This window comes from Bison bison, unplaced genomic scaffold (assembly GCF_000754665.1).
Source record: "Bison bison bison isolate TAMUID 2011002044 unplaced genomic scaffold, Bison_UMD1.0 scf7180017864160, whole genome shotgun sequence".
Classification (NCBI taxonomy): domain Eukaryota; kingdom Metazoa; phylum Chordata; class Mammalia; order Artiodactyla; family Bovidae; genus Bison; species Bison bison.
Window position 1 is genome coordinate 1397077 of NW_011494732.1, and position 26347 is coordinate 1423423.

Here is a 26347-nt window from a genome sequence, read left to right on the forward strand (position 1 = left end):
AGACAGTATTAGTATCATTAACCCCAGTGAGCCTAAAACGTCATCATTTGCAAATGCATATAACTGGACATAAAGCCATGCAAGGAGAAAGTGTTCATTCATACATTTCATTTCATTCATCCACTTCTTTTTTTGTTGTACTCTTCTGGTTTGGTTTGGTTTTGTTGACCACACTGCATGCTTTGTGGGTATGTGGGTATGCGGGTATGGCTGGGTATGGTATGGGTGTGTGGGTATGTCTGGGGTCTCCCCAGCCAGGGACTAAACTTGTGTCCCCTGCAGTGGAAGCACTGAGTCCTAACCACTAGACCGCCAGGGAAGTCCCCTCATTCATCGAATTCTCAATGGAAACAAGTTCATTTCCTCTGTGACTTTTTTCTTTTTCTTTTTTAAATCTTTTGGTCATGCCTTGAAGCTTGTGGGGTCTTAGTTAGCCAACTAGAGATTGAACTCGCTTTCCCTGCATTAGAAGTATAGAGTCTTAACCAATGGACTGCCAGGGAAATCCCTCCTTTGTGCTTTTTTTAGTAACATAATTAGAATAAATATAATAAGATACACTGAGAGCACACCGACACAATCACAAAAGCTAATAATAATAATAATGCATAACTAGCTCTGGAGAAAATCTTAACTGAAATGTTAAGATTCAGATGTCCTCTTAGAAAACCCTTAAACCTCTTAAGAAAAGCAGATTCGGAAGACCCTTGAAAAAAAGTGATCTTCGATGTATCTGTACCCCAGGGTCCCTAGGAAAGCCAACCTTGTAAGAAAATAATCCATAATCGATAACACTGATCTTTAGAATGCTTTGTGACTTATATTGCCATCCTTCACCCATGAGATATAATTATTTACACTCACAGCTACACACATACACAGTACAGTCTCAAAGAATCATTTAGACTTATTATATACCAGGCACTCTATACTTTCTATTCCATTTCACTTCATTTTTTAAAAGTGCTGGTGCCCAATTCACTGAACTGAGTTTGGAATCCTCCTGGCCCTTCTCCTCCCCGACCTACTAGACTCTAGAAGGAGACAGAGTTAATCCCATATCCCCTTGCTTCTCTTCCCCCACTTCTTCCTGGGCTGAAGATTAAATGTCACAAGAATTTAGAAAAGGACATTAGAACAGGATCAAATAAAGAATCAAATGCTTTGTCTTATTTTAGGAATTTTCTAAAAACAAATTTTAAATTAAATGCAGAGACAGCACCTGGGTTTGAGAGCTTATGTGCATTTTTCAGATATACCAACATCATTTTCAGGAAATGAAGTTCAAAAATCCTGATCACACAACCAAGGTCTCAGGCCCCCCTTGGGAACGCATTAATCTGGAGTGATTCCATTTCAGCCTCTCCTGGGGAAATGTTCTATGTTCATTCTCTGATTTTAAAAAAGAACAAAACAGACTGGCCTGTAGAGGCTCGGAGATCAGGCACAGACCCACCTAAACTTTTCAGTGGATTTCATCTCCTCATTTTAACCCAAAACTTATTTTTCTTCTCTTGACTTTTCCTCTAAGATCCAGGATTCACATGAACCAAGGTTTGAACTCATCCTTTAAACACCCATTTACATGTCTTTCCAATATTACCATTTCCTGGAGAATGGTATTTTTATCTTCTAAACAAAATGTGTCATTTTCATGGTCTGACACCATATCGGTCGCGACAGACTAAGCACCACACTCCAAGTCCTCTAAGTTTGTTCCAGAACAGAACCCAATCCTTCTTAAAGTCACTTTCTTTGCTGCTTTCTATTCCAGCAGCTCTTATTTTGTTGTTGTTGTTGTTCTTGAAAAAAATTCAAGAACTTCTGCCGAGTGATCAGACTTAGTGAATGTTAAGTTGAAAAATCTGTTTTGGGGGGCTGTGAATGCAGAAGGAGATCTAATAACAGGAATTTTCCACCTGAAAAACAAGTGAGTTTTCCTCAGAGCAGCCTGAGGAAGGAAAATATGACCATCTGAGTTGGCATATTAGAGTATCCATATAGGAATACTGAGTTTTAAAGGAGAGAGAAAAATAAACAACGAAAATAAAAATAAAGTGAGAATAAAACCCAAGAAGGTGTGGCCAGGTCAAGTGTTTATAGTTTCAGGACTGATGGCCTTCGAGGCACCGTTACTCTACATGCATTAGTTACTGGTATTGAAACACAAAAATTAGAACTTCCCCCATAGTCCAGTGCTTAACGACTACACGCCCAGAGCACAGGGGCCTGGGTTCGATCCCTAGTCAGAGAACTGTATCCCACATGCTGCAACTAAGCCGCGTGGTGCAACCAAGACTGAAGATCCCACACGCCACATCTAAGACTTGGTGCAGTCAAACAAATAGATAAAAATCAAAGCAAAAATCATGGATGATGGAACCATACCAACATGCAAGATGTACCTGAAAACTCAAAGTCCAGGTCACTAACTTGATGTCTAAACACATACCTCTGGATCAGAAGTGCTAGTGTGACTATCACGTGAATAATGCCACTTGTGCCTTTTAGGCTTTCCTGGTGGCTCAGACAGTAAATAATCCGACTGTAATTCAGGAGACCTGGTTTCAAGCCCTGGGTTGGGAAGATCACTGGAGAAGGGAATGGCAACCCACACCAGTATTCTTGCCTGGAGAATCCCATGGACAGAGGAGCCTGGAAGGCTACAGTCCATGGGGGTAGCAGAGTTGGACACAACTAAGCGACTAACATTTCACTTTCTTTAGTGCCCTTACTCTATTTTATTCTTTATTTGTTCCTTGTTGACCTATTTTAACATGGAATCTGGTTGGCATAAAACTGATTTAATGTTTTAAACTAAGGAGATTTAGAAATATAACTGAACATTCTCAGCAAACCTAAGGTGTACCTTAAAGGAGAATGCATCCTAAAATTGACATCAGATGTTTAAGAAGGTGACTATAAACCCTGGGGATTAATCAGCTATCTGCCTATTTAAACCAAGCATTCATTAAGACCCTTCCCAACCCACCCATACTGAGTGAAGTAAGTCAGAGAAGGAGAAATACGATATCCTGTATGTGAGGAATCTGAAAAAAAATGGCACAAATGAATTTATTTACAAAATAGAAACAGATTCATGAACTTAGTGAAGAAACCTGTGGTTGCCAGTAGGGAAGAATGGGAGGAAGAGACGGAAAGTTTGGGATGGACATGTACACACTGCTATATTTAAAATGGATAACCAACAAGGACCTACTGTATAGCACAGGAAACTCTGCTCAATGTTATGTGTCAGCCTGGATGAGAGGGGAGTTTGGGGGAGAATGGATACATGTATATGTATGGCTGAGTCCTTTAGGTGTCCATCTGAAACTATCACAACATTGTTAATCGGCTACATTTCCATATAGAATAAAGAGTTAAAAAAAAAACAAAAACTTTGATTTTAAGGTTAATAATTCATAGGAATCCAGAAGATGAGTAACTGATCACTCACAGTCTTCATCAAATTCATTACAACCTTTTTTTAATGGCAGCACTGCAGCACACATGGGATCTTAGATCCCCGACTGGGAATCGAACCCATGCCCCCTGCAGTGGAAGTGTAGTGGCCTTATCATTGGACCACCAGAGAAGTCGCTCACTGTAAATTCTGTTTTCACTGTCTCAGGGTGGAAGTGACAAAACACAATCACAGATTTTGAATTCTCCAGAGGACAGCGTTAAAGACAGAAGATGGGTGAGAAAGATGCTCCATCTCTGGAGTCTGAACTCCAGAACTGACAAAGATGAACGACCATACAAATGAGAACAGACATCTGATCATAAAACCCAGAGTCGCTGCTGAATTCTCCATCTTATCCTTAAGCCATTATCCAACAGTCAGCTCCCGCAGCCACAACCACAGCTCCCCTAAGCCCATCTATTCTGAATACATTTACACCTTCTAATTGCACACATTAAGAATGGACTGCAGCCGAGCAGGTCTCCAGAGGGAATGTTGTCTAAGGAGTATTTAAAATCTCCTGGCTGTTCCGTTAATCACTCAACAGTAAGACCGATGAAACAAGCAAACATTAGGCTACAGAACTGGATGACAAATCACCCTCTTTTTGGAAATTATGAATCTTAGTTACTCCGCAACGGTGACCTGTGATATACAGATGATGGAATAACCTTACAGCAGGCGATTTAAAACAGGCCCCCAGGTTCTGAATAATGGCTTACACTTCCTGACATGATAAAGCAATCGGACCGCATGGGTTCATTTGTAATGCTGACAAAAGCTCTGCCATTGTAGCCGAGATTGATGTAAAACACTTGGAAAATTATTTCTCATCAAATGCTTGAAAATTTCTTCTTTTCAAGGGAATGGAATTCAAGGGAATGGAATGGAGTACGTGGTGGAGGCTCTGTTTGAAGTTTTTAGAGTAATAACAGGCCGAGGTGTCTTCCTGTTTGCTGCGGGTAGGGCACTGATTTTGCATTTTCACGCTCTTCTCTGACATTTATAGCAGGACCTGCAACTTCAGCTCCCTCTAAAGATACCCTTGCATTGTTGTCTTTAAGGAGAAGCATTTCAGGTTAAAAGAGATGAATCTTTATTTAGGCTTCAAATTGCATTTCCTGAGATAATTCTATTTTTTCTTTTTTAATTTTGTGGCTGCCTCGGGTCTTGGTTGCAATGCACGGGCTTCTCTAGTTGTGGCCCATGGGCTTAGTGGGCTTAGTTGCCCTGCGGAATGTGGGATCTTAGTTGCCTGACCAGGGATTGAACCCATGTCCCCTGCATTGGAGGGTGGATTCTTAACCATTAGACCACCAGGGAAGTCCTTGCTGAGATTATTATAGCTATTCTAGCACCTTCACCAGAATTACTGGGCTGATCAGCCTGTAAGGCAGTTATAATCCCAAGCAGCTTATGCTTATAGGCTTCATCTGTGGACAACTTAACTTTCTACACTTAAAGATCCTGTACAATAAAATTTTGCTTAAATACCATGATTATGCTTCGATCATACCAAGCACAAAAAACACAATGGCACCATACATAGGGAAAATGGAACTCTCAGAGCTTCACTGATGGACATGCACCCTGATGGCATCTCTCCAAGGGACCATCACACAAAATATATGAAAGCTCTGGTTAAATGCATAATCTAATTCAGCAATTCTTTCTCTAGGAATTGCTCCTAAGAAAACATTTGGGCAGACATATAAAGATTAAAATCCTAGCACCTTGCTTGCCCCCAGTGATGCTGCTGACCATTAGTCAACAAGCAGACCTGGAGGCTTGGCGTCTTGCCCAGCAGGATCATCTCAGACAGTTTAGTGGGCTGACTTTCGCAACAGATGTATATTGGACCCTTTTAACTCACACTCAGCCCTCATTTCTAGGTCAGTCATCTTCATGAGAGATAGTGGGGAAATAGAACTTTAGATGGAAACTGCTCTGTACTACTGGCCTTAGAGATACTTGTCACTTGTCATCACACTGGCAGTATGGTTAGTCTGAGACCGATAGTGCTTCTCCCGCGGAGCCATTAGAACCCGAGGAGAGAGCATCAGAGATGTCATTTCACCAGGACTTTCTTTGTAAGGTTGTATCGGTGCTCAGTTAAGAATGGGTTAAAATGTGGAGGAAAGATGTACCATTTTCTCCCTTAAATTTTTTGTTTTGTTTTGTTTTCAACACATAAAGAAACAATGACAGCAGGCTATGATATGCTTTTAAGCAAGTCTTTATGATGCAATACTTGTTCTTTGTCTAAACTTCAAATAAAGAATTTTTAAACTTGCAAAAAAAAAATAAAATAAAATCCTAGCACTTTCATCACTGCATATCAAAAAGGTTTTAAAAAATCTAAATGCCCTGGACTTCCCTACTGGTACAGTAGTTAAGAATCTGCCTGCCAACGCAGGGGACATGGGTTCTATCTCTGGTCTGAGAAGATTCCACATGCTATGGAACAGCTAAAGCCCGTGCACCACAACTGCTGAGCCCACACTCTAGAGCCTAAGTGCTGACACGACTGAAGCCCGTGTGCCTAGAGCCTGTGTTCCGCAACAAGAGAAACCACCGCAACGAGAGGCTCCTGCACCACAACAAAGAGTAGCCCCCGTTCACTGCAACTAGAGAAAGCCCTTGTGCAGCAACAAAGACCCAGGGCAAACAAAAATAAAAATAATAAATAAAATTATTTAATAAATAATAAAAATCTAAATGTCCAACAAAAAGGATTGTTTGGATACATTTATAGTATTTTAAATACAAAAAAGGAATTAAGAACATGATGTAATTAGAATAAATAAATAATAAGATTTCAAAATATAATGCCAATGTACAGAAACCAAATGTACCTCTATATACTAGCAACAACTAAAATTCAAAACTGAAATTTAAAAAAATCTTCATAATACATCAAAAATAATAAAATTCTTACAAATATTTTTTAAAGACATGAAAGAAACTATTATGTTTCTTTACAAACCATTATGAAGATAAATAAGAGCCAAGCAAATGGAAAGATATATCGTGTTCAGAGATTTTAAGACAAATTCCCAAGCCAGGCTTCAGCAATACATGAACTGTGAACTTCCAGATGTTCAAGCTGGTTTTAGAAAAGGCAGAGGAACCAGAGATCAAATTGCCAACATCCACTGGATCATTGAAAAAGCAAGAGAGTTCCAGAAAAACATCTATTTCTGCTTTATTGACTATGCCAAAGCCTTTGACTGGGTGGATCACAACAAACTGTGGGAAATTCCGTAAGATATGGGCATACCAGACCACCTGACCTGCCTTTTGAGAAACCTATATGCAGGTCAGGAAGCAACAGTTAGAACTGGACATGGACAACAGACTGGTTTCAAACAGGAAAAGGAGTACGTCAAGGCTGTATATTGTCACCCTATTTATTTAACTTATATGCAGAGTACATCATGAGAAATGCTGGGCTGGAGGAAGCACAAGCTGGAATCAAGATTGCCGGGAGAAATATCAATAACCTCAGATATGCAGATGACACCACCCTTATGGCAGAAAGTGAAGAAAAACTAAAGAGCCTCTTGATGAAAGTGAAAGAGGAGAGTGAAAAAGTTGGCTAAAAGCTCAACATTCAGATAACTAAGATCATGGCATCTGGTCCCATCACTTCATGGCAGATAGATGGGGAAACAGTGGAAACAGTGGTTGACTTTGTTTTTCTGGGCTCCAAAATCACTGCAGATGGCGATTGCAGCCATGAAATTAAAAGATGCTTACTCTTAGAAGGAAAGTTATGACCAACCTAGACAGCATATTCAAAAGCAGAGACATTACTTTGCCAACAAAGGTCCATCTAGTCAAGGCTATGGTTTTTCCAGTGGTCATATATGGATGTGAGAGTTGGACTATAAAGAAAGCTGAGCACCGAAGAATTGATGCTTTTGAACTGTGGTGTTGGAGAAGACTCTTGAGAGTCCCTTGGACTGCAAGGAAATCCAACCAGTCCATCCTAAAGGAGATCAGTCCTGGGTGTTCATTGGAAGGACTGATGTTGTGGTTGAAACTCCAATACTTTGGCCACCTGATGCAAAGAGCTGATTCATTTGAAAAGACTCTGATGCTGGGAAAGATTGAGGGCAGGAGGAGAAGGGGGATGACAGAGAATGAGATGGCTGGATGGCATCACCTACTCAATGGACATGCGTTTGGGTGGACTCCGGGGGGTTGGTGATGGCCAGGGAGGCCTGGTGTGCCGCAGTTCATGGGTCATAAAGAGTCGGACATGACTGAGTGACTGAACTGAATTGCTAAGATATCAAATCTTTCTAAAATGATCTATAGATTCAGTGCAACAAGATTTTATAGAAACTGACAAGATAATTCTAAAATTTTTGTATGGGTATGCAAAAAACCTAGAAGAGCTAAAACAATTCTGAAACAAAGTCATAGCCTAACACTGCCTGATTTCTAGACGTACCATAAATCTACAGCAACAAGACAGCATGATACTGACGTCAGAGTGGGTATATACAGATACACTGGAGAAGAGAATGGCAACCACTCCAGTATTTTGCCTGGAGAATTCCAATGACAGAGGAGCCTGGTGGGCTATAGTCCATGGGCTCACAAAGAATTGGACACAACTGAGCGACTAACAACAACATACAGGTACATAAAAGCAACACATACAGTAAACTGATTCTCAGCAAAGGGACTAGAGCAATTCGCTGAAAAGCATTTTCAGTGATACCGGAATTTATAGGAAAAAAATTAATTTCAATCCCTGTCTCCTACCATAACACAAAAATTAATTTCAGAAGGATTACAATCCTAATGGAAAAGCTAAGACTTCTGGAGAAGAAAATAAGGAAAATATTTTTTTGACCTTAGGGTAAGCAGATTTCTTAGATAGGACTCCAAGAGACTAACCATTAAAGAAAAAATTGATAAGCTAGACTTCAACAAAATTTAAAACCTCTGCTCTTCAAAAGACATGGTTAAGAACACAAAAAGGTAAACCAGAGAATGAAAGAAAATATTCACAATCTATGTATCACAATCTTTTCTGACAGAAAGCTTGTGCCCATGTGCTTCCCTTGTGGTCCAATGGTTAAGAAATCACCTGTCAGTGCAGGGGACGTGGGTTCAACCCCTAGTCCAGGAAGATTCTACAAGCTGCAGAGCAACTAAGCCCATGTGCCAGAACTACTGAGCCTGCACACCTAGAGCCTGGCTCCACCACAAGAGAAGCCACCACAGTGAGAAGCCTGCTCACTGCAACTAGAGTAGCCCCCACTTCCTGCATCTAGAGAAAGCCCCCTTACAGCAACCAAGACCCAGCACAACCAAAAAAAAAAAGACAAATCTGTCAACATTAAAAAATATATATATAGAAAGAGAGAGCTTTTATCCAGAACAACAACAACAAATAAATTAAAAAACTATCTGTAGATCAAGGATTAAAAGACAACATGCTAAAAAATTTGGGCAAAAGTTTTGGCTAGACATCTCACCAAAGAAGACACATGAATGGCCAACACCATAGTCAGATACCAATTCATTATCACCTAGGATAACTACAATTGAATAGTCTGAAATCACCAATTGTTGGCAAGGATGTGCCATAAGTAGATCTCTCACCAGTGTCTGTGGAAGTGTAAAATAGTTTTGAAAGTGTAAAGTATAAAACACTTTCAAAAAGTATTTGACTGTTCTTTTATAAAGTTAAGCATGTATCCACCCTATACTCAAGCTATTGAACTTACAGGCTTTATCCAAGAGAAATCCCAACAAATGTCACCAGATTTCTTGTACAAACATGTGGAGAGTAGTTTTATTTATAACAGTTAAAAATGGAAAACAACCCAAAGTGGAAGAAAGTGAAAGTCACTCAGTCATGTCCGACTCTTTGCGACCCCATGGACTAGAATTTTTTTTTTTAATTTTATTACTTTTTCATTTAAAATCATGTGAGAATGGAAGTATTATTGTGACAATCTTTGGATAATACAATGTAACACAGTCTTCACTCCGGCCACAATTCACATCATTCCCATATGCAGACTACACTGTGCCCTCCCGAAGACCTGCAAAGTCTCAATCCACTATGGCATCAGGACAATCTTGAACTTCAATATCTAAATCAGGTCCAAGGGTAGATTAAACTCCCAAGAAGTGGTTCCTCAAGTACAGCACCTCTTGACCTGAAGATACTTTGCACACAAGATTAGGACATCAGGAAACTTGAGTTTTACTTGAGGCTCAATTAACAATATGAAGTTGGGGGATCTGTTTTCTTTGAATCAGATTCCAAATGGAGCCCTCAGAGGGGGTCCATTTCTTCCTGACACAGGTCAGTTTCTTCCCAACACTCTTGGACTAGAATTTAATTTAGTATTTAAATTAATTTAATTCTCCAGGCCAGAATACTGGAGTGAGTAGACTTTCCCTTCTCCAAGGGATCTTCCCAACCCAGGGATCAAACCCAGGTCTCTCACATTGCAGGTGGATTCTTTACCAGCTGAGCCACAAGGGAAGCCCAAGAATACTGGAGTGGGTAGCCTATCCCTTCTCCAGGGGATCTTCCTGACACAGGAATCAAACCAGGGTCGTCTGCATTGCAGGCAGATTCTTTACCAACTGAGCTATCAGGGAAGCCCACCCAAAAGTCCATCAATAGGAGAATGAAGAAACAAATTGTGACACATCCATACAAGGAACAGTGGAATAAGACTCAACAATAAAAAAAGGAAGAACTACAGATACATCAACCTATAAGATGGATGAATTAAATGAATACAGGAGGTCGGCATCCTTAATAAGAACAGCTGTCACATGATACTAAACATCTGAGGGGTTGTCCCAAGAGCACCATCAGAAAGGCTGGTGTTACTCTTCCTCTTGCATTCCACCTGCATCCCCAGGTTCATGGGGATGAGACCACTGATGGGGAGAAACAAAGCTTGTTCTAATTGTGCCTTGCCCCTTCCCACTGTGTCACCCAGTTTATTTGACCTGACAGCTCCTTCTTCAAAACCACATGAACCTAGCAAGAAACTGATGCATTGACAAGATGCACGTGTCAAAGTCCTACTGGCAGATCTCATCTCTTACCTGAACACTGAAGAAAAGTATTCCAGTTAAAGGCGGTGTTCGGCACTGTTGCAATTCCTGGGTCAAAGGAAAGAGATCAGAGGAAAGTTCACGTTGTTGAAACATAGCCGGTTATTTTGTGTTGACATTTTAAAAACTGTCACACTTGGCTCTCATACAGAATTAAAGTTCTGAGGGCTTCATTGAATTTCCACTAATCTCTCCAAGCCCCTGAGGTTTAAAAATGAGCCTATGAGGGATTTCCCTGGTGTCCAGTGGTTAGGACTCCATGCTTCCACTGCAGGGGGCACAGGTTTGATCCCTGGTAGGGGAACTAAGGTCCCGCATGCCTCATGGTGTGGCAAAAAAAAAAAAAAAAATTAAATTAAAAATAGAATAAAATGAGCCCACAGCTCCCAAGGAGAAAAGATACATTGCTTTCAACCCCACCACCCATTCCTGGGTCAAACTGTCTCTAGATACAGAAAGCTTGAGTTCCTAAAAAAAATTCACTTAGGTAACAAGTATCCAAACCACTACCAGCTAAACTCTAATAGAAATTATCAGGGCTTCCCTGGTGGTTCAGTGGTGAACAATCCGTCTGCCAACGCAGGAGACATGAGTTTGATCCCTGGTCCAGTAAGATCCCACGCACAGTGGAGCAAGTAAGCCCGTGTGCCACAACTGTTGAGCCTGTGCTCTAGAGCCCGGGAGCTGCAGCTGCTGAAGCCCTCTCGCCCTAGAGCCTGTGCTCCGCAACAAGAGAAGCTACCACAGTGGGAACCCCGTGCAATGCAACTGGAGAGTAGTCCGCACTTGCTACTACTAGAGAAAAGACCTCACAGCAAAGAAGACCCAGCACAGCCAAAAATTAATAAATAAAATTATATTTTAAAAAATTACACAGAAATTATATCTGTATTTAAAATTCCTTATCTCATCCCTCTAAATCATACATGACTACCTGCTAGCTGTGTGACTTCTTCAGGCAGATTTTCGTTTAAAATGCTCTGAAAAAATGAACACTAAAATGTTTGAAAATCCAGAGGCAACATTTATCTTGAGAGTAGAAAAGACTTAAAAATTTATGGAGTATAAATTACGTCATTGAATCATCTCTCCAAGACACCTCTAAGATGGCCTTTCACACTGACTAAACAAACAGTAGCTAGTTAAGGGGTGCCCACCCCATGCTGGCTCTGGCACAGAATCTGGGTGGGTATGTTCCACGCCCTCCTGGAAACCCTTAAGTCCTGTTAAGCAGGTTGATTCCTCCAGTTTATCTGGCTAGAAACCGAGGCTCACTGAGGTTAATCGGATCCAAAATGACTCAGCATGTAGGTGTTAGAGGCTGTGTCCAAACACACGTGCTACATCAAAGCCCGTGTGTTTCCTGCTGCACCACTGTTTTCTGTGTCTATAAACCAGGGGCCATGGAGGAGGAATGGGAGCTTCAACTCCAGGCCTGCCCCGACATGGACACACTCCTTTTATACACACTGAGTCAGCGCATCATTTTAAAATGAGGGCTCCAAGAAAAAGTGTATTTGATGAGTGATTCTGCTTCTGAAATTATCCCTGACACCACTACTGCATTTATACCGGGACAATGAAATGTGTAACTCTGGAAGAAGATGAAGGACAGGGAAGCCTGGCATGCTGCAGTCCATGGGGTTACAAAGAGTCGGCCAGGATTTAGCGGATGAACGACAACAACAATAACAACAATGTGATGTGTATAATGTGGAATTGAACTTGTGACCCTGAGCTCAGCATTGGTTCTAATCTCAGCTTGGACTAAGCTGTGTTCTTCCTGGAACTGTTGATTCCCTATTGTGTGGGTCAATGTTTTACTAGTTGTGTTTAGGAGATCCTGAGGGTCTCAGGAAAGGATGTCAGAAATCACAACCAGAGCAGGACCCTGGGGAGGGCAGGAAGAGTTGGAATGGAGGCAGAGGGTTCCGGGGCCCCCATCTCAACTCAACATAAATGGAGAAGCTCATCCTTTTCCTTTTGTAAACATATCACTGATAGAGTGTTTGTACTCTGTTAAGTGATCTGCGATCTGCATTTTAAATTATTCTTTTATAAGGTTTTCCTTTTTTATCTTAATGATAAAGATAATAAAAATGTACCCATTTTACTATTTTCAAGTAAATCCCAGACATCATATTATTCCATTTCAGTACATGACTCTAAAAGATAAAAGACTTTTTTTTTTCCCCAAATATATATATTTTAAATTTCTTACCTTGACTCTGGACATAGATCTTATCCTTAGCATTTGGCTTTTGAAAAGGGGAGAAAGAGAAAAAAAAAAGTAAATTTGATAATCCATTCTCATTGTTTCTTAGAAATAAAATGAAGGTCATAAAAATATCCTCTTGGCAAACATCGAAAATAATCATCTACACAGCTGCTCACAGACTAGTAACTTTATAAGAGCAATTTTTATAATCCTATTTTTAATGGGAGTTAGCCCATTAAAAAATGCAGCATTTCTAAGATAAGAAGCACAAAGATGTCCCTTAAATCAAGCATTATGCATCATTACAAATATCTTGTAATATAGTTGCTATGTTAGTCAAAGAGTTATGAAGCTCAGACAGAAAACATGCCAGGGATAAAGCCCATCAAGTGCACATCAGGAGCTGAGGCTGAAGGTCGAAGTTTTGGGGGGAAATGTGGTTTGAGGATACAAGTCCTTGAATAAGAGAGAGTACATTCCCCACCTCTAGAGAAGAAAGGAGGAAGGGGCAGAGGAGAAAGAGGAGGAGGAAGTGAGAAGGAGATGAAGACAAAGATGGAGGAGAAGATGGAGATGGAGGAAGGGAACCAAATACGTTGAGAAACAGGAGGACAGGCATCAGGGGGGCAGATTCTTCCATGAGCTGAATGGACTGGTCTCAAGGACCCTGTAAAGCACTTCCCCAAAAGCCTCTTTGACATCAAGGGACAAGGCAATACTTGCATGATCACCTAGATATGGGTCCCCAGAGATAAACTCACTACTCCTGGTGATGTTTTCTGGTGGAACTTCACAAAACTGCTAGAAAGAAAAAGAATCCATTTCTCGAGCTCATATTGAAACAGTGACATAAATATTTTTAAAATCAGGGTTAGACCTCCAAGACGGAAGCTGCAGGAGCCAAGTGAGACATCTGCTTGTAAAGGGCGGCAGGGTCAAGTAGGTTCCGATGGGTGTTTCTCGTAAGTAGCCAAAGATATGGTCACCTGGGTGAAAAAGTCTTAAAAGGTGCACTTTTTGGCCAGGAGGCCTAAATATTAGCTCCATGCATGAAGTGACTAACCTAGGTAAAGAGTGGCCACCCCAGAAGTCTCCCCCACGCTGAGCTCTGAATGTGTGTGTGTGGTGGGGGGTGCTCCGAGAGGTCCTTAAGGTGACCTGGAGCCCACGTTCTGCATGTGATCTGCTGGTCCACTTGACCTTCATCCTCAAATCAGTTTTATGTTTTAGGAAACAAATGCAAGGTGAGGCAGTCCCAAGAAGGGAGAGATAATTGATGAGAAGAAGTAGAGGTTACCCTGCCCTCTCCCTACTGGACAGGAAGTTTCTGGGAGAGGTACCTTCCAGCCATGCTAGGACAACAGCTGATCGGAAGTTGGTACAGGGAGACCAGTCTCGTTTCGCTTTTCACCTTAGCATGATATGTTACATTTAACCATCAGAGGCATCTGAGACCTCTAAAAGTCTTGTGTATCCTCCTCAATTCACCATAGAGCAGAGAGGCATCCTTAAAACAAAAAAAACCCTTAAAATAGCAAGCCTCCAAAATACACACACACACACACACACGTTTCAAAAACCTCTACTAGTTAAAAAAGATGTTAACTTAAATGGGGAAAAAATGGATAATAGTAACCATTTGATGTCAGAATTTAGCTCAAAGCCCTAAAACATTCCTTTTTGTTTAATTATAATTTCATTAGAAAACTGAAGAAAATTGCATTGGAATGCGGTACAGGCTTAAGAGCGTCTCTTCTTTAACCAGCCCTAAAGGCTACAACATTGGGTTAGAAAATGTCTATAAGAAGGATATTGAAGCATGGTAAAAAAAATACACCCAGATGGCATTTTAACTTTAAAGGTAATACAATGTGTTTGACAAAAACACATTCAATATAATTCTATATAAATTCGATTCATGAAAGTCCGGCAACATGGAGTTCGTTAGAACTGTGCTGTGCAATTAGAAATACAGAAAACCTCTTTGGGGACTTCCTTGGTGTTCCAGTGATTAGAGTCCACCTTCCTATGCAGGGGACGTGGGTTCGATTCCTGCTGAGGGATCATGGAACTAAGATCCCACATGCCGTGGGGCAACTAAGCCTGCACACCTCAGGTAAGACCCAACACAGCCAGATAAATAAATAAACATTTATTCTTAAAAAGATATGCAGGATTTTTAAAAATAAATAAATATACCCCAAAAGCTCCTCTCAAGAAATCTCTTTTGGGCACAAACAAAGATTAATTAATTAAATGAGTATTTCAACTCAATAAACAGAATAAATTGACCCTATGTAGAAACATCTGGGTCTATCTGCTAATCTTTACCTATGTCTATGAGGATTATTTCCCCAGAATCTATTGAACCCCCTCAAGTCTGACATAAGCTTTTAAAACATGTCATAAATGATATCTGAAGATCTTACCCAGGCAAATCAAGAAAATAGAGGCATGGTATAAAAGAAATCTGCATCTGAGTTATTTTCAATCACTAAAAAGCTATCTGGCAAAAGCCAATTGGCTTATATTGATTTTGAAAATCATTCTCTGTATTAAAATATTCTAAATACAAATCAGTGTTCTTTGCTCAATATTTATTGTTTCACTTGCCTTGAAATAACATGAGTTGAAGTCCTTACATATATATCATTTCCTTTGCAAGATGAGCTCACTGATGCATAAAATGAAAAAGAAGACTGTGTATATGTGTGTGTGTGTAGGAAGGATGGAAAAGGAAGATTCTCCATTTTTTTTCCTCCATTTTTAATGTCTGTGTGAAACCATTACTTAATTTGACCCACTACTAGATATAAAAAGCCAAGGCCTTTTTGGATAAATACTTATATGTATATGGGACTTTGTAACAAACTTAAATACTCATTTATGCCTTTATATAATGGAATACCGGGAGAAGGCAATGACACCCCACTCCAGTATTGTTGCCTGAAAAATTCCCTGGACGGAGGAGCCTGGTAGGCTGCAGTCCATGGGGTCGCACAGAGTCGGACACAATTGAAGCAACTTAGTAGTAGTAGTAGTATAATGGAATACCAGACAGATGGCAACAACAAAAAGATTTCCCACTCTTTGATTAATATCACCTGAAATTAAACTTTATGCTAAGTGGAAAGCACAATAAATATTATTTTTAAAAATCTGTGCATAGTTTCATCCTCTACAGGTGGCAAAAACCATTAATTTTTATTTTCAATTTCAATACAACTTCTAATGATGGATTTGAGTTCAAAGAAATCATGACTAATAAGTGTAAAACTCTCAAAATATATCACAAAACACAGAAATTGGACACTTTTCAGGTGACACAGGTCTCTTCTTTTCTCCTTTTTCTTTTTCCCCTCAAAAATTGTTTTTAAGCAAGAAAAGAAAATAATGTCCAGGGAATTCCTTGATGGTCCAGTGGTTAGGATTCAGCTTTTTCACTGATAGGGCCCTGGATTCAATCCCTGGTTGGGGAACTAAGATCCTGTAAGCTGAGAGGCAAGCCTAAAAAATAAAAAAGAATTAAAAATAAAAAGGAGGCGCAGGCAGCCGTCCCCTACATCCGGGTACCGACTCCAGCCACCCAGACTCTGGCACTATGGTCATGGCGGAGGGGACGGCTGTGCTGAGGCGGAACAGGCCGGGTACTAAGGCTCAGGATTTCTATAATTGGCCTGATGAATCCTTTGATGAAATGGACAGTACACTTGCTGTTCAGCAGTATATTCAACAGAACATAAGGGCAGATTGTTCCAATATTGACAAAGTTCTTGAACCACCTGAAGGCCAAGATGAAGGTGTGTGGAAGTATGAACATTTAAGGCAATTCTGTCTTGAGCTAAATGGACTTGCTGTCAAACTTCAGAGTGAATGCCATCCAGATACATGCACTCAGATGACAGCAACTGAACAGTGGATTTTTCTTTGTGCAGCTCATAAAACACCGAAAGAGTGTCCTGCTATAGACTACACTAGACACACACTTGATGGTGCTGCATGTCTTCTGAATAGCAATAAATATTTTCCCAGCAGAGTTAGCATAAAGGAATCATCTGTAGCAAAACTAGGATCAGTATGCCGTAGGATTTACAGAATATTTTCACATGCTTATTTTCATCACCGGCAGATATTTGATGAATATGAAAATGAAACATTTTTGTGTCATCGGTTTACTAAATTTGTGATGAAATATAATTTGATGTCCAAGGATAACCTGATTGTACCAATTTTAGAAGAAGAAGTTCAGAATTCAGTTTCTGGGGAAAGTGAAGCATGAAGGGAATCATATAGAAAAAAACGTACTGATCACATAATTAACATTAATTATGTACTGTATATATATCATTTTATACACATCAATCATGTACCCATATTATAGCTTCTTTGTTTAGTATAGGTTTTTGTATGCTGAGTGTTGCCTTTTAAAATGGGAAATACTTTTTAAGTTATTCATGAGCTGTATATTCACTTGTGTGGCACTCATGGTTTTTAAATAAGATTAGTATTATGTTTATAATGCCTGTTAATAAAAGAATTTACAGTTTGGTAAAATTGCTGCTAAACAATCATTGGATCACAATCCTCATCAAATAAACGCATCTATAAAAAGATGAGTGAGCTTGAGGTTTCACACAAACCATTTATACTAAAGACATAGTAATGTTTTCCTTTGGTTTTATACCTGGGATTCTAGGAAATTCTGTAGCACATAGTTCTATCTTAATAAGTTTTCTAAACTGAGATAAAAGTTTTTAAATTCTGTTTATAGTTTTTGATATACATATAATTATGTGTATATCCAAGTATAAATGCAAATAAAGCATCAGTAATACTTAAGTAATCTTACTATGCTACACAAAGTATATTCTAGACCAGCATACTTAGAAAGGATTTACCTTTCTGCATCAGTGGATAGTTACATACAACATAGTGATAACAATGAAGAGTGTAAATGATGTTCCCAGTGGAAACCTGCCCTGTCCTTCCCTTCTCTCCATTTCCCTTACTCCCTCCTCAAACTACATACCTGAGAAGCTTTTCGCCAGACTGTGATTTAGTGGTGACCTATACCTATTTATATGTGTATTAATTGCTTACAGACTATACCTCATATTAGCAATTACATTACACTACAGGAAAAAATGTATTGGCATAGGCTCTTGCTTATCTTTGCTTTGCAAAATTGTTCTCACTACTTGGAAAACAGTCCTTGAAATAGTTTGACTAATAATGTTAGTAATATTAATCTTCACATCTAACCATTTAGGTAGCACTTAAATAGAGTTGGAAAATACTATAGTATTTATTTTACACCCCTTCTCCACAAAGTTTATGTTTGAATTATATGGACATGTAAAATTTTTTTGCAGTAATTCACAGGTTCTAAAGGTATTGTTGAATGCTCATACATTTTTTGGACTTGGTTATAATTCAGTGTCTTAAGAAGGATTCAACCATAGATTTTACAGTCGTACCTACTGAATGCAGTTTTCTAACAAAGCACTAGAGGTCTTATTGCTGAGCTGGTTGTAATGAGACACTTAGGTTAAAAAAAAATTGTACATGTAGTGAAGAAAATATTTAAATCCACCTTTTGAACAGAATTAACAAATGAAATTCTTTTTCATTTGAATGAGTTATTTTGAAATGAAGATTAAAATGTAGTATTCTTTTTTTTCAAGTTAGAGGAAATAATTCATACCATACTATAAGTATGTATTGCAAAAACGTGGAAAACAGTAGCATCCTGAGAGTTTGTATATATATTTATGCTTTCTGATCCTGCCAGTATATTTGGCTTTGAACAGTGCTATCCCAGCAGCCAGTCATTATTTTGTCCCAATCCACACTCTCTTTAAGAAGTTTTATATTCACAGTGAAAGGAATATTGGCTTTGAAATTATGCATTTATATTAATGTAACTATGAACCAATGGGAATAGTCATTTTTATGCAAACTTGCTAAATATCGAGAAACTAAACCAAGTTAATAAATTATATATAGCAATGTAGCTCTTCTCTCTGTATAAAAGTCTCAGTGGATTTCTGTTGCTTGACTATTAGTGGACATTTGAACTAAGGCAGTGGCTGGGATTTGGTGATCTGGCTAAGTATTCTGAAACACATTTTGAATAATATGACTTGGTGTTAATGGGGAAATAAAATTTTTTTTCTTACTCATTCCATCTTCCCTGTACTATGCGTTTGGAATTGATCATAAAAAAAAAATACCCCAAAGAAAAAAAAATAAATAAATAAATAAATAAAAATAAAAAGGAGGGGACACGACCTTTTCACGGAATTCTTACAACTGAACCAAGCCAAGACTTTTCAAGAAAAGGAAAAAAATCCACGAATGATATGGGGGAGAAATCTGAAAACTAAATTGGGGTCTGATTTCAGGGGATCAAATCTGGAACAGGCAATAAAAATAAAACTAAAACAACCCTGGGCAAAAATCAAGGCATGAACGTGTAACAGGTAATGTAGTCCAGCGATTCAAGAAATAGGAATGCCAACAGGAAAATCCCCAGGAAGATTTTTTAAAAATACAGTTAAATCTATGGAGTAAATAACGTGGAATCGTTGGTGATCTGGGGCTTCCCAGGTGGCGCTAGTGGTAAAGAATCTGCCTGCAGGAGGGCATGGCAACCCACTCCAGTATTCTTGCCTGGAGAATCCCATGGACAGAGGAGCCTGGTAGATTGCAGTCCACAGGGTCGCAAAGAGTCGGACACATCTGAAGCGACTTAGCACATATGCATAGATGATTTTATTCATGCACACATTGCTGATTTTATTCAGGAGCTTCCCCTACCATTCAGTGCCTTAGTAATCTTTTGAATTAGAAGCAATACTTCAGATCATTCCAAAAGTTTGTGCCCCAGGTTATGGGAAATGTTAACTCAGAATCTATACTCTGAAATTGATGAGTTTTTCCATTCTTTGGAAAAACTTTAAAATTTTTCAATTCCCAAGGATCTCACATGGGGGAAAAATGCAAAGAACACTTGCAGTTCTATCAAGAAATCTCTGAGGGAAGCCAATCATAATAGAAGTTATTAGAAATGATTAGCTCCCTAGGATATGACCAGTCCCTGGAGCTTCCTTTGCAGCCTATTTGCAGGGAGGGCCAGCATTACAAACTAGGGTTTCCAGAGATGAAACAAAGGAAGCAAATGTTTCCTAAGTTTCCACTGTAGTAGAAGCTATAATAAAAGATGTGGTCTGTGCAGCTTCTGTCGATGTGATTTTTCAAAGATGATCAGATATAAAGCAGTAGGCCATGCAGGAAGAAGAAGAAATAAGCAATTCTCAGGACAACGAACTTCAACGATTAGGCAAGAGGCAGCCCATTCAGATTAGAACAGAACTCACACGGACATTGGCCTTTTGAGCTCACCTGTGCCATGAACCGGGCATATGACAGCCAATGAGATCTGTCTGGCTTTCTGTATTTTAACTTCCAAAAGAACTTTGATGAGTATAGGTACACAATGAAAGGAAAATTACTCTTTAAGTATCGCCTAACTGCTTCCAGAAAGTTATTTTTCTTTCAGGAGTGCCAAGGCAGGGTAGATACACGAGGGCTCTGGAGTCAGGGACTCAGTTTCATAATTAAAAAAAAAAAACCCACTAAAAAGTAACAATGCCAGGAAACTTAGCTCAGCACTAAACTCAGCAAAGAGTACCCATGTGACATGTTGGTTGTTCTGAATCTGATAATTGCATCAAGCAATATTGACTCAAGCTCACGATTTTGTAAAAATAGTTAACAAATATTTGAATTTAGAAAAAGTCCTCTTAGCTGAGTACTTACTAGAAAAAAAGTACATGAACAGTGCAGTTAAACTTTACACAGGCCTGTGGTGTTTTGAACTCAATGGAGACAAATTAAACCACACTCATTGGTTCTGCAGAGAGAAAAGGCTTCAGTTAAGACTATATCCATACCGAATTTGTTTTTAATTATTCTGGTGAAATAGTTACATTTTCTGGTAAAAGCCTGGTGAGTTTAGAGAAAGCATTCTGAACACGGACTAGAATTAGAAGTGCCCAAATTTGCATTCTGAAGGTCTGTTACTGGGCAGTAACTGTACTTTGTTTTAAATTTGTACAATGCCTAGATCACAGTTAGACATGTATGGTGAATCAAATTCTTAAACACACCAAATCAAAGGTAAAATATCACAAAACAACAGAGTAGTACTATCCCAAAACATAACCAATATTGAACTTGGGTGGTAAATACTAAGGCAGACCTAGTAAAAAGCCCCCTGGGACAGTGCTTCCTTACAAAGTAGGCAGGACGTCACATTAAGGCTGACATAAGTAACATTAAAAAAACAATGACCAGCCCAAACAAAGGCATTCCAATTAAAAGAGATAAAACTTTCTTTATCGAAATCCAATCCCACATGCCATGGGACAACTAAGCCTGTGTGCCACAACTAAGATCTGATGCAACCAAATTAAAAAAAAAAAAAAAGAACGTGGCCTCGGCCAAGACAGGTCCTGCTCATGCCCTAGGCTTCTGGGAAATAATCTATGTGATTCCTAAGGGGCATGTATTGCCTAGGGTGGGGCCAGCCGCAGCTAACAGTCTGAGGTGGGGACTGGCAAGCCAGGAAGACCACCACGTGATGGAAGGTGGGGCCTTTGGATCAAGTGGTATCAGTCCACTTGGGAGACTGGATCCAACCATGTAGTCAGTCAATCAAGTCTATGCAATGAGCCCCAGAATAAACTTTGGACACCAAACTCGAGTGAGCTTCCTGGGCTAGCAAAACTCTGTGTATACCGTCTCAGATCAATAACTGGAAGTTAATTAATATCTCTGCAGATGGCACGATTTCTTTTTCTTGTGGCTGAGTAATAGTCCATGGTATATATGTGTCACATCTTCTTTACCCATTCCTCTGTTGATGGATATTTAGGTTGCTTCCATGTCTTGGCTATTGCAAATAGTGCTGCAATAAGCATTGGGGTGCATGTATCTTTCAGAATTACGGTTTTCTCCAGGTATATGCCCACAAGTGGGATTGCTGGGTCATATGGTAGTTCTATTTTTAGTCTGTCATACAGAGTGAAGTCAGAAAGAGAAATATCGCATATTAATTCATATATGTGGAATCTAGAAAAATGGTACAGATGAACTCATTTGCAAAGCAAAAATAGAGACACAGATGTAGAGAATAAACATATGGACACCAAGGCGGGGAAGGAAGGTGGGACGAATTCGAAGATTGGGACTGGTGTATATATACTAAAGTGAAGTGAAGTGAAGTGAAGTGAAGTCGCTTAGTCGTGTCTGACTCTTTGCGACACCATGGACTGTAGCCTACCAGGCTCCTCTGTCCGTGGGATTTTCCAGGCAATAGTACTGGAGTGGATTGCCATTTCCTTCTCCAGGGGATCTTCCCGACCCAGGGATCGAACCCGGGTCTCCCACATTGTAGACAGACGCTTTACTGTCTGAGCCACCAGGGAAGTCCCGTATATATACTACTATGTATAAAACAGGTAACCAATCAGAACCTACTACATAGTTCAGGGAACTCTACTCTGTCCTCTGTAGTGACCTAAATGGGAAGGAAATCCAAAAAAAGGGGATACATGTATATATACAGCTGATTCACTTTGTTGTACAGCAGAAACTGACACAAAATCGTAAAGCAACTATACACGAATAAAATCTGTTTTAAAATAACTGGAGGTTAAAATAACCACAGGTGAATAACCAGAGGGCACACAGTCTTGGCTCCACCAGAGAGAAGGCCATGGAGGATCAGCCCCTGTGTCTCTTCCTCTGGCTGATTTTAGTCTGTATCCTTTCCCAGCAATAAACCATAACTGTGAGTATAATAACACTCAGTGAGTTCTGAATCTTGCAAGAAAATTCTCAAACTTGAGGCTGGTTCTGGGGACCCCCTGAACTTGGAGTTGATGTCAAAAGTGAGGGCAGTCTTTGCAGGTTGGCTTATCTTTCACAGATTGGCTAACTCCAGGAGGTGGATTAAGTCAAACAGATCATTAAAACTGATTTTTCTTGTTTCCACTTACTTTTTAAAATGTGGCTACCAGAAAATTTTAAATTAGATCCATGGCTCACCTTTGTAGGTTGCACTGAACTTCTAGTACTAGTATCAAGAGAGTGCCTATGGGGACTTCCCTGGTGATGCAGTGGTTAAGTGGTGTGAGGACACTTCCAATGCAGGGGGCACGGGTTCAGTTCCTGACCAGGGAACTAAGATCCCACATGCCACATGGCAGAGGCAAAAAAAATTTTTTTAATAAAATTAGATTTTTTTTAATAAAATTAAAATTTTTTAAGAGCATGCATGTATTTTTATACAAATGAAGCTTGAGAAAATATAAGTTTTAGGCCAGCTTTTATGCTCAAAACTGTATTTATCTACACAGACTCTAATGAAATCACAAAAGCGGTAAGAAGCAAAGGCTGTAAATCTTTCTTTCTAATCTGGGATTATTGGAACTTGATTCTGGTCTGATAATAATTAGAAAGGATTAGCTATATTTATACCTGAGTCAAGCCTGCTCACCAAAATAAAGAAGAAAGAATTAAAAACAAAAGCTGGCAGTTCAATAATGAAGAACAAACCTTAATTATTCAAAAACTGCATCACTGTTCAGAACACAGATCTATAAACAGTCTTTCCACAAAAATCCATCTCAAAGAATCCATCTCAAAGGGGGTGAAAACACCTTCAGAGAAATGAAAGCTAAGGAAGCATGCACGAGCTATAAAAAATGATAAAGTCCTTTATGAATGATGATAATATCAAAACAAAACTTGGAAATACAGGAAGGAGTAAAGAGCACTACGAACAGTCAATACATGAATAAACATTAGAAACTATTCTCTTTTCTTAATTTCTTCATGGTAAACTATCAACATTATATTGTGAAATTTAAAAAAAAAAAAAAAAAGAATTCCAAAGATATGGCTGAACAGTTAACCTTTATATTATTTCTATATAGTTTTTATTTTTAAAAACCAAATAAAGATATTGAGCTAACTTTATCAAAAAATCATTCACCAAAAAAAAAAAAAAATTCCAAAAAGCTGTATTAAAAAAATAAAAAACAGATTCACCTTCAAATTTAATAACTAACTCCACCACTTTAAACTATAAAAATAAATTCATCCTTTCTGCTATGAGCTTTTATGATACTGCCTCTGATATCATCATCCAAAACCAAACAAATTTTGCTGACTTCTCCCATTTTTCTTCAAATGCCTTGTTATTATATTCGGGAAAGTATCTTTCTGAAAACAAAGACTGCTAACCCAGGATTAGAGTGTGACTGACCTCCTGGGTGGCAGGCAAATGGCCAACTTAATCTTGAAATGTAAGATGATCCTTCCAGGAATTCCCTGGTTGTCCAGTGGGTAGGACTCTGCTCTCATTGCACTGCAGTGGCTCAGGGCTCACCGCAGTGGAAGGGGAACTAAGATCCAGCAAGCCCCTCGGCCCAGCCAAAAAAAAAAGAATTGACTCTTCATATAGGATCCTGCTAGCTATTATCACCAGGACTGCAAAGTCAGCCCCAAATGTAATTGAACTATGCATTTAACACCGCTTTCTCATCATCACGTCTAAAAGTTAATCCCATCTAAGAATAATCATTTCTACACTTCAAGTATCACCTTGACACTGGTGACTCCTACATCTGTTATCTCCAGCTGCACTCCTTTCTGACCACAGCTGGATAGTTACCCCTCAGGTTCCATCTTTGTCTCTAATTCAATGTGTCTCCAACTCAAAGGCTACATACTCCTCCCTTTCCTCATCTAAACTCCTTGACTCAAGTTCTTCCAACTTATTCATAAAATGTTAACATCCCTGAGCCCTTTTTAATTCTTCCTTACACACTATGATCTTCCTGCCCACAAATGGATCCATAACATGGAGCTTATGTTAAAAAAAAAAAAAAAAAGCTTTTACCCAAGGAATATTTGCAGGTAAATGGCATATATGCACAGATAAAATGGAATGGGCACTCTGCTGTGCACCTGAACCTATCACAGCATTGTTCATCATCAATACTCCAATACAAAATAAAAAGTTAAAAAAAAATAATGAAACATAAAACGTTCATCAAATTGTAATGCTACTTAGGGGACTTTTATCAGGGCCACCCAAAGGGGTTTATAGACTCAAAAATTGGAAGCTAACTACAGCAATTAGTTGTTCAGAATAAAAGCTGGGTTGGAAAGTTAAAACAATAAAATGGCATGGTGGTTGTGATTTTTTTAAAATAGTCCAGAAAAAAGAAGTGTGTGTGTGTGTGTGTGTGTAGGAGTTGTGAGTAGAGAATGAGAGCAGATTGAATAAGGATTGGAGAATGGTAAGTAGACAGTATGTATATAGATTTTTACCCGACTATTATTGCTACTTTTGTGCATGCTTGGATATTTCTATATTAAAAACTTTTAAAGAAGGATCCATTCCTGACAAAGTCAACTGGACAAAAATGTATTGAATGGGAGGTGTTAGTTATGCTACCTCTGGGGATAACGGGGTGAACCATATCTGGTTCCTGACCTCAAAGAGCTCACAGCCACATGGAGAGAAAAGTAAAGGAAAGAAGTGTTATAATCGTGAGAGACAAATGCTAAATGTGGCAGATTATTAAAATGGACCACAGATTACCCCCTCCTTGAATCCAACCTTTTTCAAGGCTATCTTGAAAATCATCCTGTAATGAGATGGAGATAACGTCTCCATTCTTGACTTGCTCTGGCCAACAGGACAGGAGCAAACATCACACAGGCAGAAGCGTGCAGCCAACTCATGCACTGGTGCCTGCGCTCTCCTGCCACTGAACTTAATACAGGGCAATAGAGCACATAGAGAGAGACAGCAAGTGTCCCAGCCAGCCCAGCTGAGGGGCTCCAGCATGTGAGCTAAGCCACGTTGGAGCACCCAGCCTTGCTGAGCCGACCTCAGCCAGAAATGCCCAGACAACACAAAGAACACATGATAAATGTTTGTCTTAAAGCACTATGTTTGATGAGCTTTGTTATGCGCCCCACTCCAGTACTCTTGCCTGGGAAATCCCATGGACAGAGGAGCCTGGTAGGCTGCAGTCCATGGGGTCGAGAAGAGTTGGACATGACCGAGCAACTTCACTTTCACTTTTCACTTTCATGCATTGGAGAAGGAAATGGCAACCCACTCCAGTGTTCTTGCCTGGAGAATCCCAGGGATGGGACCCTGGTAGGCTGCCGTCTATGGGGTCACACAGAGTCAGACACGACTGAAGTGACTTAGCAGCAGCAGTTATGTAGCAAAAAATAACTGATACAGCAGTGAACAGATCTCTACCAATTTTGGAGACACATAGATTTTACAGACAAAGGTGACATTTAAATTGAGAAGTTAAGGGAGCCCAGCCTGGCACTCTGTGATGATCTAGAGGGGTGGGAGGGTAGGGTGGAAGGGAGGCTCAAGAGGGAAGGGATATATGTATATACACATATAGTTACGACTGGCAGGGAACAAAGTTGTATGGCAGGGAACAAAACAA

General features: G+C 39.5%; 1 protein-coding gene and 1 pseudogene across 2 annotated transcripts in view; one reads left to right on the plus strand and one right to left on the minus strand.

Moving 5' to 3' along the window:
• GLT1D1 (glycosyltransferase 1 domain containing 1) overlaps nt 1-26347 on the minus strand; it is a 98332-nt gene that overhangs the window by 52705 nt on the left and 19280 nt on the right. The window contains exons 4-6 of the mRNA XM_010841264.1: nt 20196-20267; nt 12795-12831; nt 10565-10621 (exon numbers count right to left, since the gene is read on the minus strand). Coding sequence (XP_010839566.1) covers nt 10565-10621; nt 12795-12831; nt 20196-20267 — 166 coding nt within the window. The remainder of the gene's footprint in view (nt 1-10564; nt 10622-12794; nt 12832-20195; nt 20268-26347) is intronic.
• Nucleotides 16339-19015, plus strand: LOC104989560 (annotated as a pseudogene). The gene has a single exon (XR_825382.1). The product of XR_825382.1 is annotated as an MOB-like protein phocein pseudogene (transcript).